This window comes from Panthera tigris, chromosome B1, assembly GCF_018350195.1.
Source record: "Panthera tigris isolate Pti1 chromosome B1, P.tigris_Pti1_mat1.1, whole genome shotgun sequence".
NCBI classification, from domain to species: domain Eukaryota; kingdom Metazoa; phylum Chordata; class Mammalia; order Carnivora; family Felidae; genus Panthera; species Panthera tigris.
This window is the reverse complement of record NC_056663.1, coordinates 45650526-45663171: the sequence shown is the minus strand read 5'-3', so window position 1 is coordinate 45663171 and position 12646 is coordinate 45650526. Positions and strand designations below refer to the sequence as shown.

General features: G+C 40.7%; 1 protein-coding gene across 7 annotated transcripts in view; it reads left to right on the top strand.

Moving 5' to 3' along the window:
- KCNU1 (potassium calcium-activated channel subfamily U member 1) overlaps positions 1 to 12646 on the top strand; it is a 154631-nt gene that overhangs the window by 19441 nt on the left and 122544 nt on the right. For 6 of the 7 annotated variants that reach the window (XM_042983501.1, XM_042983499.1, XM_042983500.1 and 3 more), the window contains 4 exons: positions 1557 to 1618; positions 2708 to 2798; positions 10656 to 10767; positions 11754 to 11829. In XM_042983501.1, the coding sequence (XP_042839435.1) occupies positions 1557 to 1618; positions 2708 to 2798; positions 10656 to 10767; positions 11754 to 11829 (341 nt within the window). Of the gene's footprint in view, positions 1 to 542; positions 1263 to 1556; positions 1619 to 2707; positions 2799 to 10655; positions 10768 to 11753; positions 11830 to 12646 lie in introns of those variants that run through there. The other variant, XM_042983503.1, reaches the window with a different exon arrangement.

The window sequence follows — 12646 nt, the reverse complement described above, 5'->3', positions numbered from 1 at the left end:
CTTTGCATTTCTGATCCCCTTTATTTTCTTTAACTTTATTTTCTTAGCATGTAACTTCTAACATACCATGTAAGTTACAGATTAGTCATCTTTTTTTTTTTAAATGTTTATTTCTGAGACAGAGACAGAGCATTAGTGGGGGAGGGACAGAGAGAGGGAGACACAGAATCAGAAGCAGGCTCCAGGCTCCGAGCTGTCAGCACAGGGCCCGACATGGGGCTTGAACTCACAGACCACAAGATCATGACCTGAGCCGAAGTCGGAAGCTCAACCGACTGAGCCACCCAGGCGCCCCGTAGTCATCTTTGTATTTTCTAGATGCTAAGATCCAAAAAGGCAGGGATCTTTGTACATGTTGTTCACTGATAGTTCCCAATCACCAGAATGATATTTGGGTCATGATAGGTACTAAAAATATATATATATATATTTGCCTAATTTGAATATGAATTGAATTGGTATCTCCAAAGAGCAATGGAATAGCCCATGCAAGTAAATATTAAACACCTCCCCTTCCCAGACCCCCAGGGTGAGAGCATAGTGATCTAACAGCAGTCAAGTCCAGCGTTTCCTTCTCTGATCTCCCTTTTCTGTTCATTCTCTAACCTTGACCTACAATTCTGGAGAGGCTGGAGGTGGCTTAGTCAGTGTGCAACTAGAAACAAAAACTCAAAAAGGGTTAATAGGGAGGAGACTGACCTTTTTCCCAGTACAGGTAACCTGCCCAAGGAACACCTGAGCTGGAAGGGAGTAAAGCTTTAATTGTAACTAAAATTCAGTTTTACTATTAGTATTACTAATAATATACTGGACTGAACATAAAAAAAAGAATGGCTGGAAAACTGTAAATGACTGGAGGAATGTTTAGTTACCTAAAGTTGACCTGAAAAGTCATGGAGGCTGCAAAAGGTTTCATCCAAATGCCTTGAGGGTTTGGAATGGGAAAACTTCTGATAACATTCCACCAGCTCTGCTTCTTCCATAAACCAGGCACATTCGCATGTTAAACGCACTCATATTCTTTTCCTCATTTACAGCACATTCCCTCCTGTCAAAATCCGGACTATCCTTTTACATGGACATGTTGGGACTGTTTCTTCTCCAGTATCACAGACATTTCAAGTCCACAGTTTATGTCCAATAGCCCTCATTTCCAGCATGTAATAAAGTGCCTGACACATTTAAAGCACTTAATAAATGTTTGATGAGTGAAGAAATGAATAAACGATGGGACTTCTTGAGATCAGAAAGCTTTATGAGCGGTAGGAGGGACAAACTTTATTCTAAAGTATATAGGAATGAAAATTACATAAGTAAAATGAGTGAGTGTGTGTCATTTATCGAAGACCTAGTAAAGGTCCAATCAGTTTCTCTTGAGTGAAAGAATGAATGAATTAATTCATGCATGCATGCATGCTAACATAAATGTGTGAAAAATGGCTGCATATATAGGCAAGGTTAAAAGAGTAAACACAATTTTGTTGGTTTATTTATTCATCTATATATCAATACAATTATTTGGTCCTTGTTTTTTTTTTTTTGTTTTGTTTTTCCAGATGATCCTTGTATTTGTACTAAGCATTGGGTCTCTCATAATCTATTTCATCAACTCTTCTGAGTGAGTAAAATCCCCAGTCATCCTTGTCTTCTGTGTCATTAGGTTGCCAGCTAATTTGGAATTTTCTGCCGGGAATAATGTTTAATATGCTTTCAGGCATACACACATATAAACTCATTAAAAAAAGGGTGAGTATTCCCCCCATGAAGCACTAAATCTAGTTTCACCAGAAAATGCATGAGTTTCCCCTGTATCCTGTCATTGTGCATTGCTACGAGCTGTGGTGCTGTATACACATCTATTTTAGAGTCTCTGAGACTAGAAGCCTCCAGCTGTGGTCTCCACCCTTGGACCACTCCTGAGGGTGTTCTGTGTCTTTGGAATCCTTAAGTGTTGAAACAGAATCTTTATAGTTGTTTCAGGGTTTGTCATAGGTTTCAAACAACTTTGGATGGGTTTGAAGATGGAACATGCTAGATCTCACCTGGGATAAAGGAGCAAGTTATTGTCTGCTCTTCTCTGAAGCCATTCTCATCTTCTATACCCAAGTTAGAATGGTTTCTTGGACACAGCCTAATCTAATCTGAGCTCCACGCTGATCAGCTGGGAATTACACTGGATTTCTAGCTGAAGTAAAATTGGTATTATGGGGCCACAGAAGTCAGGCAATTTTGGAAATGCTAGGGAAACTATTAGTCTTTGCTTTGTGAACTCCTTACTGACCTTTTAGGAAATTTTCTTTACATTTGGGTTCATATCAGTCCATTTGACTTAGTGTAGGTCTGTATGAGAAGGGCACAGATGTCAAAATGTCCTGGCTGGGCAGATAGTTTTGCAAACCAAGAAGAGCCACATAATCTCTGTGCATCTGAATCCTCATCGATAAAACAGAAATAGAACCAATAAACTCTATGAAAGGATGAACAGGTAATTGTCCTGTTATTTTCAGCTCCACATGCAGTCCTGTGGTTTTGTTTGTGCATACCTTTCCTCCCAAGGGAAAAGTAATTTCCTTAAAATGTGAACGTAAGTGTCTTGCATTAACCATTCATGGTGAATAAATAGAACATTGCCTACTCTTTATTTGGTCTTCTATAGTAAAACTTTTAAAATGTACATCTGTATAAATGGTTCTTATTTCTTTTCCAGCCCTGTTGGAAGCTGTTCTTCATACCAAGACAAAACCATCCCTATTGATTTGACTTTCAATGTGTTCTTTAGTTTCTATTTTGGGTTGAGAGTAAGTATCTATGGAAAGTGGGAGGAAACAAATGAACACAACAGGTGCAACGTAAAGAGGTCTTTATGTGCCTTAGTTGTACAATCTGCCTCTGTTTTCAGGCTCTACAGCTAGAGGGTGTGTGCCCTAACCTGTCCAATGTATAAAGAGACATGAAAACTCTCCCTTGCACTTAACACTGTATCTAGGCCAAAAATTCTGGTGCATATGAAAATGATTCCTTTGGATACCCTGTCACACTGTCCTCCTTATTGGCTTCCCAACCTACCACTGAGAAAGCTTTACTAATAATCACAAGCTAGGAAACCTGAGGAACAGCCTCTGAAATGTCATTGGCTCAACCAATTCCACTGATGGGACATGTGCCATATAATTGTATAAAATACTTTAATACCTTTGTTTCATTTTTGTTACACTCATCTATTAAATAGTTCTATCATTCCATAGGCATTTATTGAGGATCCATCATAGGTCTAGATTTCAATGTATTTATCCATCACATGTTTATGGGAGACTATATATATATGTGTGTGTGTATATATATGTGTGTGTAGGTATATATATACACACACACATATATCTGTATTTTTATGACCTTCCTTCAAAACTTAACTCTGACCACACTGACCATCAAAATCTTTTTATAGTAATTTATCCCTCTATATATGCTTGCTTTCTTAATCCAAATAGGGAAGCTCATAGACACAGGTCTTGGCCAGCCAAACTTCTAGAAAGTTGTACTTTTTCCATTAAGGGCCATTTTAAATCATGTATCTTTGTTCACAAGTAGGAGGCTTTAGGGGCATCTGGGTGGCTCAGTTGGTTAAGCATCTGACTTCAGCTCACGTCATGATCTTGCTGTTCATGAGTTCAAACCCTGCATCAGGCTCTGTGCTGACAGCTTTGGAGCCTGGAGCCTGCTTCAGATTCAGTGTCTCCCTCTCTCTCTGCCCATCCCCCACTCACACTCTGTCTCTGTCTCTCAAAAATGAATACATGTTAAAAAAAATTTTAGGAGAGTGGACAGGGGGGTTCCGGAAGATGGCGGCGTAGGAGGACGCGGGGCTCACAGCGCGTCCTGCCGATCACTTAGATTCCACCTACACCTGCCTAAAGAACCCAGAAAACCGCCAGAGGATTAGCAGAAGGGAGTCTCCGGAGTCAAGCGCAGACTAGAGGCCCACGGAAGAGGGTAGGAAGGGCGGCGAGGCGGTGCGCGCTCCACGGACTGGCGGGAGGGAGCCGGGGCGGAGGGGCGGCTCGCCGGCCAAGCAGAGCCCCCGAGTCGGGCTGGCAAAAGCGGAGGGGCCGGACAGACTGTGTTCTGACAGCAAGCGCGACTTAGCGTCTGGGATGTCATAAGTTAACAGCTCTGCGCGGAAAGCGGGAAGGCTGGAGGACAAAGGGAGGGAAAGCTGCTGAGCCCCCGGACGGCAGAGCTCAGCTTGGCGGGGAACAAAGGCGCCAGCGCCATCTCCCCCGCCCATCCCCCAGCCAAAATCCCAAAGGGAACCAGTTCCTGCCAGGGAACTTGCTCGCTCCGCGCAAACACCCAACTCTGTGCTTCTGCGGAGCCAAACCTCTGGCAGCGGATCTGACTCCCTCCCGCTGCCACAGGGCCCCTCCTGAAGTGGATCACCTAAGGAGAAGCGAGCTAAGCCTGCCCCTCCAGCCCCCGTGCACCTTGCCTACCCACCCCAGCTAATACGTCAGATCCCCAGCACCACAAGCCTGGCAGTGTGCAAGTAGCCCAGACGGGCCACGCCACCCCACAGTGAATCCCGCCCCTAGGAGAGGGGAAGAGAAGGCACACATCAGTCTGACTGTGGCCCCAGCAGTGGGCTGGGGGCAGACATCGGGTCGGACTGCGGCCCCGCCCACTAACTCCAGTTATACACCACAGCACAGGGGAAGTGCACTGCAGGTCCTCATCACGCCAGGGACTCTCCAAAATGACCAAACGGAAGAATTCCCCTCAGAAGAATCTCCAGGAAATAACAACAGCTAATGAACTGATCAAAAAGGATTTAAATAATATAACAGAAAGTGAATTTAGAATAATAGTCATAAAATTAATCGCTGGGCTTGAAAACAGTATACAGGACAGCAGAGAATCTCTTGCCACAAAGATCGAGGGACTAAGGAACAGTCACGAGGAGTTGAAAAACGCTTTAAACGAATTGCAAAACAAAATGGAATCCACGATGGCTCGGCTTGAAGAGGCAGAGGAGAGAATAGGTGAACTAGAAGATAAAGTTATGGAGAAAGAGGAAGCTGAAAGAAAGAGAGATAAAAAAATCCAGGAGTATGAGGGGAAAATTAGAGAACTAAGTGATACACTAAAAAAAAATAATATACGCATAATTGGTATCCCAGAGGAGGAAGAGAGAGGGAAGGGTGCTGAAGGGGTACTTGAACAAATTATAGCTGAGAACTTCCCTGAACTGGGGAAGGAAAAAGGCATTGAAATCCAAGAGGCACAGAGAACTCCCTTCAGACGTAACTTGAATCGATCTTCTGCACGACATATCATAGTGAAACTGGCAAAATACAAGGATAAAGAGAAAATTCTGAAAGCAGCAAGGGATAAACGTGCCCTCACATATAAAGGGAGACCTATAAGACTCGTGACTGATCTCTCCTTTGAAACTTGGCAGGCCAGAAAGGCTTGGCACGATATCTACAGTGTGCTAAACAGAAAAAATATGCAGCCGAGAATCCTTTATCCAGCAAGTCTGTCATTTAGAATAGAAGGAGAGATAAAGGTCTTCCCAAACAAACAAAAACTGAAGGAATTTGTCACCACGAAACCAGCCCTACAAGAGATCCTAAGGGGGATCCTGTGAGACAAAGTACCAGAGACATCACTACAAGCATAAAACATACAGACATCACAATGACTCTAAACCCATATCTTTCTATAATAACACTGAATGTAAATGGATTAAATGCGCCAACTAAAAGACATAGGGTATCAGAATGGATAAAAAAACAAGACCCATCTATTTGCTGTCTACAAGAGACTCATTTTAGATCTGAGGACACCTTTAGATTGAGAGTGAAGGGATGGAGAACTATTTATCATGCTCCTGGAAGCCAAAAGAAAGCTGGAGTAGCCATACTTATATCAGACAAACTAGACTTTAAATTAAAGGCTGTAACAAGAGATGAAGAAGGGCATTATATAATAATCACAGGGTCTATCCACCAGGAAGAGCTAACTATTATAAATGTCTATGCGCCAAATACCCGAGCCCCCAGATATATAAAACAATTACTCATAAACATAAGCAACCTTATTGATAAGAATGTGGTCATTGCAGGGGACTTTAACACCCCACTTACAGAAATGGATAGATCATCTAGACACACAGTCAATAAAGAAACAAGGGCCCTGAATGATACATTGGATCAGATGGACTTGACAGATATATTTAGAACTCTGCATCCCAAAGCAACAGAATATACTTTCTTCTCGAGTGCACATGGAACATTCTCCAAGATAGATCATATACTGGGTCACAAAACAGCCCTTCATAAGTTTACAAGAATTGAAATTATACCATGCATACTTTCAGACCACAATGCTATGAAGCTTGAAATCAACCACAGGAAAAAGTCTGGAAAACCTCCAAAAGCATGGAGGTTAAAGAACACCCTACTAACGAATGAGTGGGTCAACCAGGCAATTAGAGAAGAAATTAAAACATATATGGAAACAAACGAAAATGAAAATACAACAATCCAAACGCTTTGGGATGCAGCGAAGGCAGTCCTGAGAGGAAAATACATTGCAATCCAGGCCTATCTCAAGAAACAAGAAAAATCCCAAATACAAAATCTAACAGCACACCTAAAGGAAATAGAAGCAGAACAGCAAAGGCAGCCTAAACCCAGCAGAAGAAGAGAAATAATAAAGATCAGAGCAGAAATAAACAATATAGAATCTAAAAAAACGGTAGAGCAGATCAACGAAACCAAGAGTTGGTTTTTTGAAAAAATAAACAAAATTGACAAACCTCTAGCCAGGCTTCTCAAAAAGAAAAGGGAGATGACCCAAATAGATAAAATCATGAATGAAAATGGAATGATTACAACCAATCCCTCAGAGATACAAACAATTATCAGGGAATACTATGAAAAATTATATGCCAGCAAATTGGACAACCTGGAAGAAATGGACAAATTTCTAAACACCCACACTCTTCCAAAACTCAATCAGGAGGAAATAGAAAGCTTGAACAGACCCATAACCAGCGAAGAAATTGAATCGGTTATCAAAAATCTCCCAACAAATAAGAGTCCAGGACCAGATGGCTTCCCAGGGGAGTTCTACCAGACATTTAAAGCAGAGATAATACCTATCCTTCTCAAGCTATTCCAAGAAATAGAAAGGGAAGGAAAACTTCCAGACTCATTCTATGAAGCCAGTATTACTTTGATTCCTAAACCAGACAGAGACCCAGTAAAAAAAGAGAACTACAGGCCAATATCCCTGATGAATATGGATGCAAAAATTCTTAATAAGATACTAGCAAATCGAATTCAACAGCATATAAAAAGAATTATTCACCATGATCAAGTGGGATTCATTCCTGGGATGCAGGGCTGGTTCAACATTCGCAAATCGATCAACGTGATACATCACATTAACAAAAAAAAAGAGAAGAACCATATGATCCTGTCAATCGATGCAGAAAAGGCCTTTGACAAAATCCAGCACCCTTTCTTAATAAAAACCCTTGAGAAAGTCGGGATAGAAGGAACATACTTAAAGATCATAAAGGCCATTTATGAAAAGCCCACAGCTAACATCATCCTCAACGGGGAAAAACTGAGAGCTTTTTCCCTGAGATCAGGAACACGACAGGGATGCCCACTGTCACCGCTGCTGTTTAATATAGTGCTGGAAGTTCTAGCATCAGCAATCAGACAACAAAAGGAAATCAAAGGCATCAAAATTGGCAAAGATGAAGTCAAGCCTTCGCTTTTTGCAGATGACATGATATTATACATGGAAAATCCGATAGACTCCACCAAAAGTCTGCTAGAACTGATACATGAATTCAGCAAAGTTGCAGGATACAAAATCAACGTGCAGAAATCAGTTGCATTCTTATACACTAACAATGAAGCAACAGAAAGACAAATGAAGAAACTGATCCCATTCACAATTGCACCAAGAAGCATAAAATACCTAGGAATAAATCTAACCAAAGATGTAAAAGATCTGTATGCTGAAAACTATAGAAAGCTTATGCAGGTAATTGAAGAAGATATAAAGAAATGGAAAGACATTCCCTGCTCATGGATTGGAAGAATAAATATTGTCAAAATGTCAATACTACCCAAAGCTATCTACACATTCAATGCAATCCCAATCAAAATTGCACCAGCATTCTTCTCGAAACTAGAACAAGCAATCCTAAAATTCATATGGAACCACAAAAGGCCCCGAATAGCCAAAGTAATTTTGAAGAAGAAGACCAAAGCAGGAGGCATCACAATCCCAGACTTTAGCCTCTACTACAAAGCTGTCATCATCAAGACAGCATGGTATTGGCATAAAAACAGACACATAGACCAATGGAATAGAATAGAAACACCAGAACTAGACCCACAAACGTATGGCCAACTCATCTTTGACAAAGCAGGAAAGAACATCCAATGGAAAAAAGACAGTCTCTTTAACAAATGGTGCTGGGAGAACTGGACAGCAACATGCAGAAGGTTGAAACTAGACCACTTTCTCACACCATTCACAAAAATAAACTCAAAATGGATAAAGGACCTGAATGTGAGACAGGAAACCATCAAAACCTTAGAGGAGAAAGCAGGAAAAGACCTCTCTGACCTCAGCCGTAGCAATCTCTTACTCGGCACATCCCCAAAGGCAAGGGAATTAAAAGCAAAAGTGAATTACTGGGACCTTATGAAGATAAAAAGCTTCTGCACAGCAAAGGAAACAACCAACAAAACTAAAAGGCAACCAACGGAATGGGAAAAGATATTTGCAAATGACACATCGGACAAAGGGCTAGTATCCAAAATCTATAAAGAGCTCATCAAACTCCACACCAGAAAAACAAATAACCCAGTGAAGAAATGGGCAGAAAACATGAATAGACACTTCTCTAAAGAAGACATCCAGATGGCCAACAGGCACATGAAAAGATGTTCAACGTCGCTCCTTATCAGGGAAATACAAATCAAAACCACACTCAGATACCACCTCACGCCAGTCAGAGTGGCCAAAATGAAGAAATCAGGAGACTATAGATGCTGGAGAGGATGTGGAGAAACAGGAACCCTCTTGCACTGTTGGTGGGAATGCAAATTGGTGCAGCCGCTCTGGAAAACAGTATGGAGGTTCCTCAGAAAATTAAAAATAGACCTACCCTATGACCCAGCAATAGCACTGCTAGGAATTTATCCAAGGGATACAGGAGTACTGATGCATAGAGGCACCTGTACCCCAATGTTTATAGCGGCACTCTCAACAATAGCCAAATTATGGAAAGAGCCTAAATGTCCATCAACTGATGAATGGATAAAGAAATTGTGGTTTATATACACAATGGAATACTACGTGGCAATGAGAAAAAATGAAATATGGCCTTTTGTAGCAACATGGATGGAACTGGAGAGTGTGATGCTAAGTGAAATAAGCCATACAGAGAAAGACAGATACCATATGGTTTCACTCTTATGTGGATCCTGAGAAACATAACAGAAACCCATGGGGGAGGGGAAGGAAAAAAAAAAAAAAAAAAGAGGTTAGAGTGGGAGAGAGCCAAAGCATAAGAGACTGTTAAAAACTGAGAACAAACTGAGGGTTGATGGGGGGTGGGAGGGAGGGCAGGGTGGGAGGGAGGGCAGGGTGGGTGATGGGTATTGAGGAGGGCACCTTTTGGGATGAGCACTGGGTGTTGTATGGAAACCAATTTGACAGTAAATTTCATATATTAAAAAATAAAAAAATAAAAAAATAAAAAAAATAAAAAAAAATAAAAAAAAGAATCAGTGGACAAAATAGTAAAAAAAAAAAAAAAAAAAAAAAAAAATTTTAGGAGCGCCTGGGTGGCTCAGTCGGTTAAGCGGCCGACTTCGGCTCAGGTCATGATCTTGCGGTCAGTGAGTTCAAGCCCCGCGTCAGGCTCTGTGCTGACAGCTCAGAGCCTGGAGCCTATTTCAGATTCTGTGTCTCCCTCTCTCCGACCCTCCCCCATTCATGCTTTCTCTGTCTCAAAAATAAATAAACGTTAAAAAAATTTTTTTAAAAGAGGCATTATATAATTCTATATATCAGAAAGCTCTAAGAGCATCAATAGGTTCAAAGTGTTTATTCTGATGTCTAAGTGTTAAGATCTGGTGAGTAAAATGGGTTCATGTTCATTTACTGAACACCCATTAAAGGAAGTTCTCTGTAAAAAAAAAAAAAATAGAGTTTATTTATTTATTTTGAGAGAGAGGGAGAGAGACTGAGAAGGAGAGGGACAGAAAGAGGGAGAGTGAGAATCCCAGGCAGGCTCCATGCTGTCAGCTGAGAGCCAGATGTGGGCTATGAGATCATGACCTAAGCTGAAACCCAAGAGTCCTGCTTAACCGACTGAGCCACCCAGGTGCCCCTGAAGGTACAGTCTTTATGTAAATACATATTTATTTATCTACATGTCTATACTAATATATATTCAAGTATATAGCTATCTGAGTACATATGCGTGTGTATGTATAGGTATGTAATAGATTGAGATCAAAGCGTCAGTTGAGTGAGATGAGTTAATAAAGCCACTGGTATGTTCATTTTTAAATTCTCGAGGGTAACAGAATATGGAGTCTTTTGTTTCCATTTCATAGTTTGTGGCAGCGGATGACAAGATCAAGTTTTGGTTGGAGATGAATTCAATTGTAGACATCTTTACCATTCCACCAACCTTTATTTCTTATTATTTGAAGAGTAACTGGCTAGGTAAGTGCATTGTGGGAATCAGGTGTAGTCTCTCAAAAATAAATAAATAAATTTAAGTCTTCCACTTTCACTCATAAGTATCCTTCATTTCCATTTTTTAAATGGCCTAAATGCCATTTAAAACCATTTTTCACCATGATTATATGATTTTGTAATATATTTTTAAAACCTGTTTTTTTTTTAAACCTCAGTACCTGGTAACGTACCTGATGCACAGTAGGTGACACTGGTTATTTATTGTTTGTGGACTGATTCATCCACTGTCTGAGAGGCAAGGTCCAAACCCCCCGTCCCCCTGAGGCACCTATATGCTAGAATCCCACGTGGACTGGAAGAGATGAAAAGTCTCCACTGGTCTCTCAAAGCAATAAATCATCATATCCGGACAGGCTGTGACATGTTATATATCTATCTAACTGCTTACTTTGTCTTTATGGGCAGTGCATGGACATTAAGTGGCTTCTATCAGTTTTTATGGAATTTTATATTATTATTTATTACCTATCAAATATTCCTTGCTGTTGGAATTATCAAACTACGTAAAGTAAAATATCATGGGAAAGCTGAGGAACAGACCATAGAGATTCTATAATCAGGAGTTTAAGTGGTTAATAACTAATTTACTGTCTGTTCTAAAGAGGAATTCTATAGGGTGAAATGTGAGTAGTGCTTATTATATGCGAGGCCTGCTCCCACATGCTTTCTATGATTAGTTCAACAGCCCTATGGGCTAGGTACTTTTAATTCCCATTTTGTAGATGAGGAACTAGAGACATGAAGGGAATTGCTTTAGATTACAACAGCTGTTAAGTGTTAGGGCCAGGATCTGAACTAGAGCTCATGCCCTTAAACCCGTGGCCTTACATTGTATGTGAGCATCTCAGAGATAGAAAGAAGGTAAGTGGTCCCGATTGTGTTACAACCCTGACTACTTCCGGAAGTGACCCTCTTCTTTTGGCAGATTTGTCCTTTTGATTGCTTTGTAGGTTTAAGGTTCTTAAGAGCTTTGCGGCTGCTAGAGCTCCCTCAAATCTTGCAAATTCTCCAAGCCATCAGAACCAGGTAAATGCTAGCCCTGCCGTAAGTCCTGCTTGCTTGCTGATTTGGATTAGGAAATTAAAAATGTAAACTGAACCTTCAGTTCCTTTCCCATCGGAATTTCAGTGTAAACCCCATGAAATCCCTTAGCTCCTAAGATATTATTCATCCCCTTACTCCTGTTGTATTAATATCACATGCTGACTAGGAAGTTGACAATCATTTGAGTCTGTTTTGTAGAGCTACATTGTGTAAGTCCATTTAGACTTTAATTCTGCCTCCTCCCCCCCAAAAAAATTAAAATGAAAGCAATCCAAAGGTTTTGGTTCTATATACTTGCTATCATGAATCACGTCTCTTCTATCTAGGAATGTGAGACAGTTTTTCTGACCGTGAGGCACCCAGTAGCAGCAATGAAATCGCTTACAAAAATAGAGCTGCCTAAATGTCTCAAAAAAAAATTGCAAACTACCTTTGAGCAGCAATACTTCTAAAGTGTTATGCAGTTTGGTTTAATGTTACCCACTGAAAATCTTCATGCTTCTATGTTCTCCCCAGAAACATCAAATTTTATAGGCCAGGTGATTTCGCTGCTAGGCGTTCGTGCATCATGGAGCAGTTGGGATTAGAAAGGGCTATTCTTGTGTAACAGGTAACCCTACCTGAAAACCACAGAGATTTCAGCTAAACTCTAGAACTTTACTTAGGACATAGGAGCTTGTCCAATCCTTTTCACTGAAAGAGCCTGGTATGAGTTTAGCGAGACATTTCTGTGATCTACTCAAAATTCCATTTTGCAGACCCATTCTCTGGATTCCCAGGACACTGCACTTTGTACTGT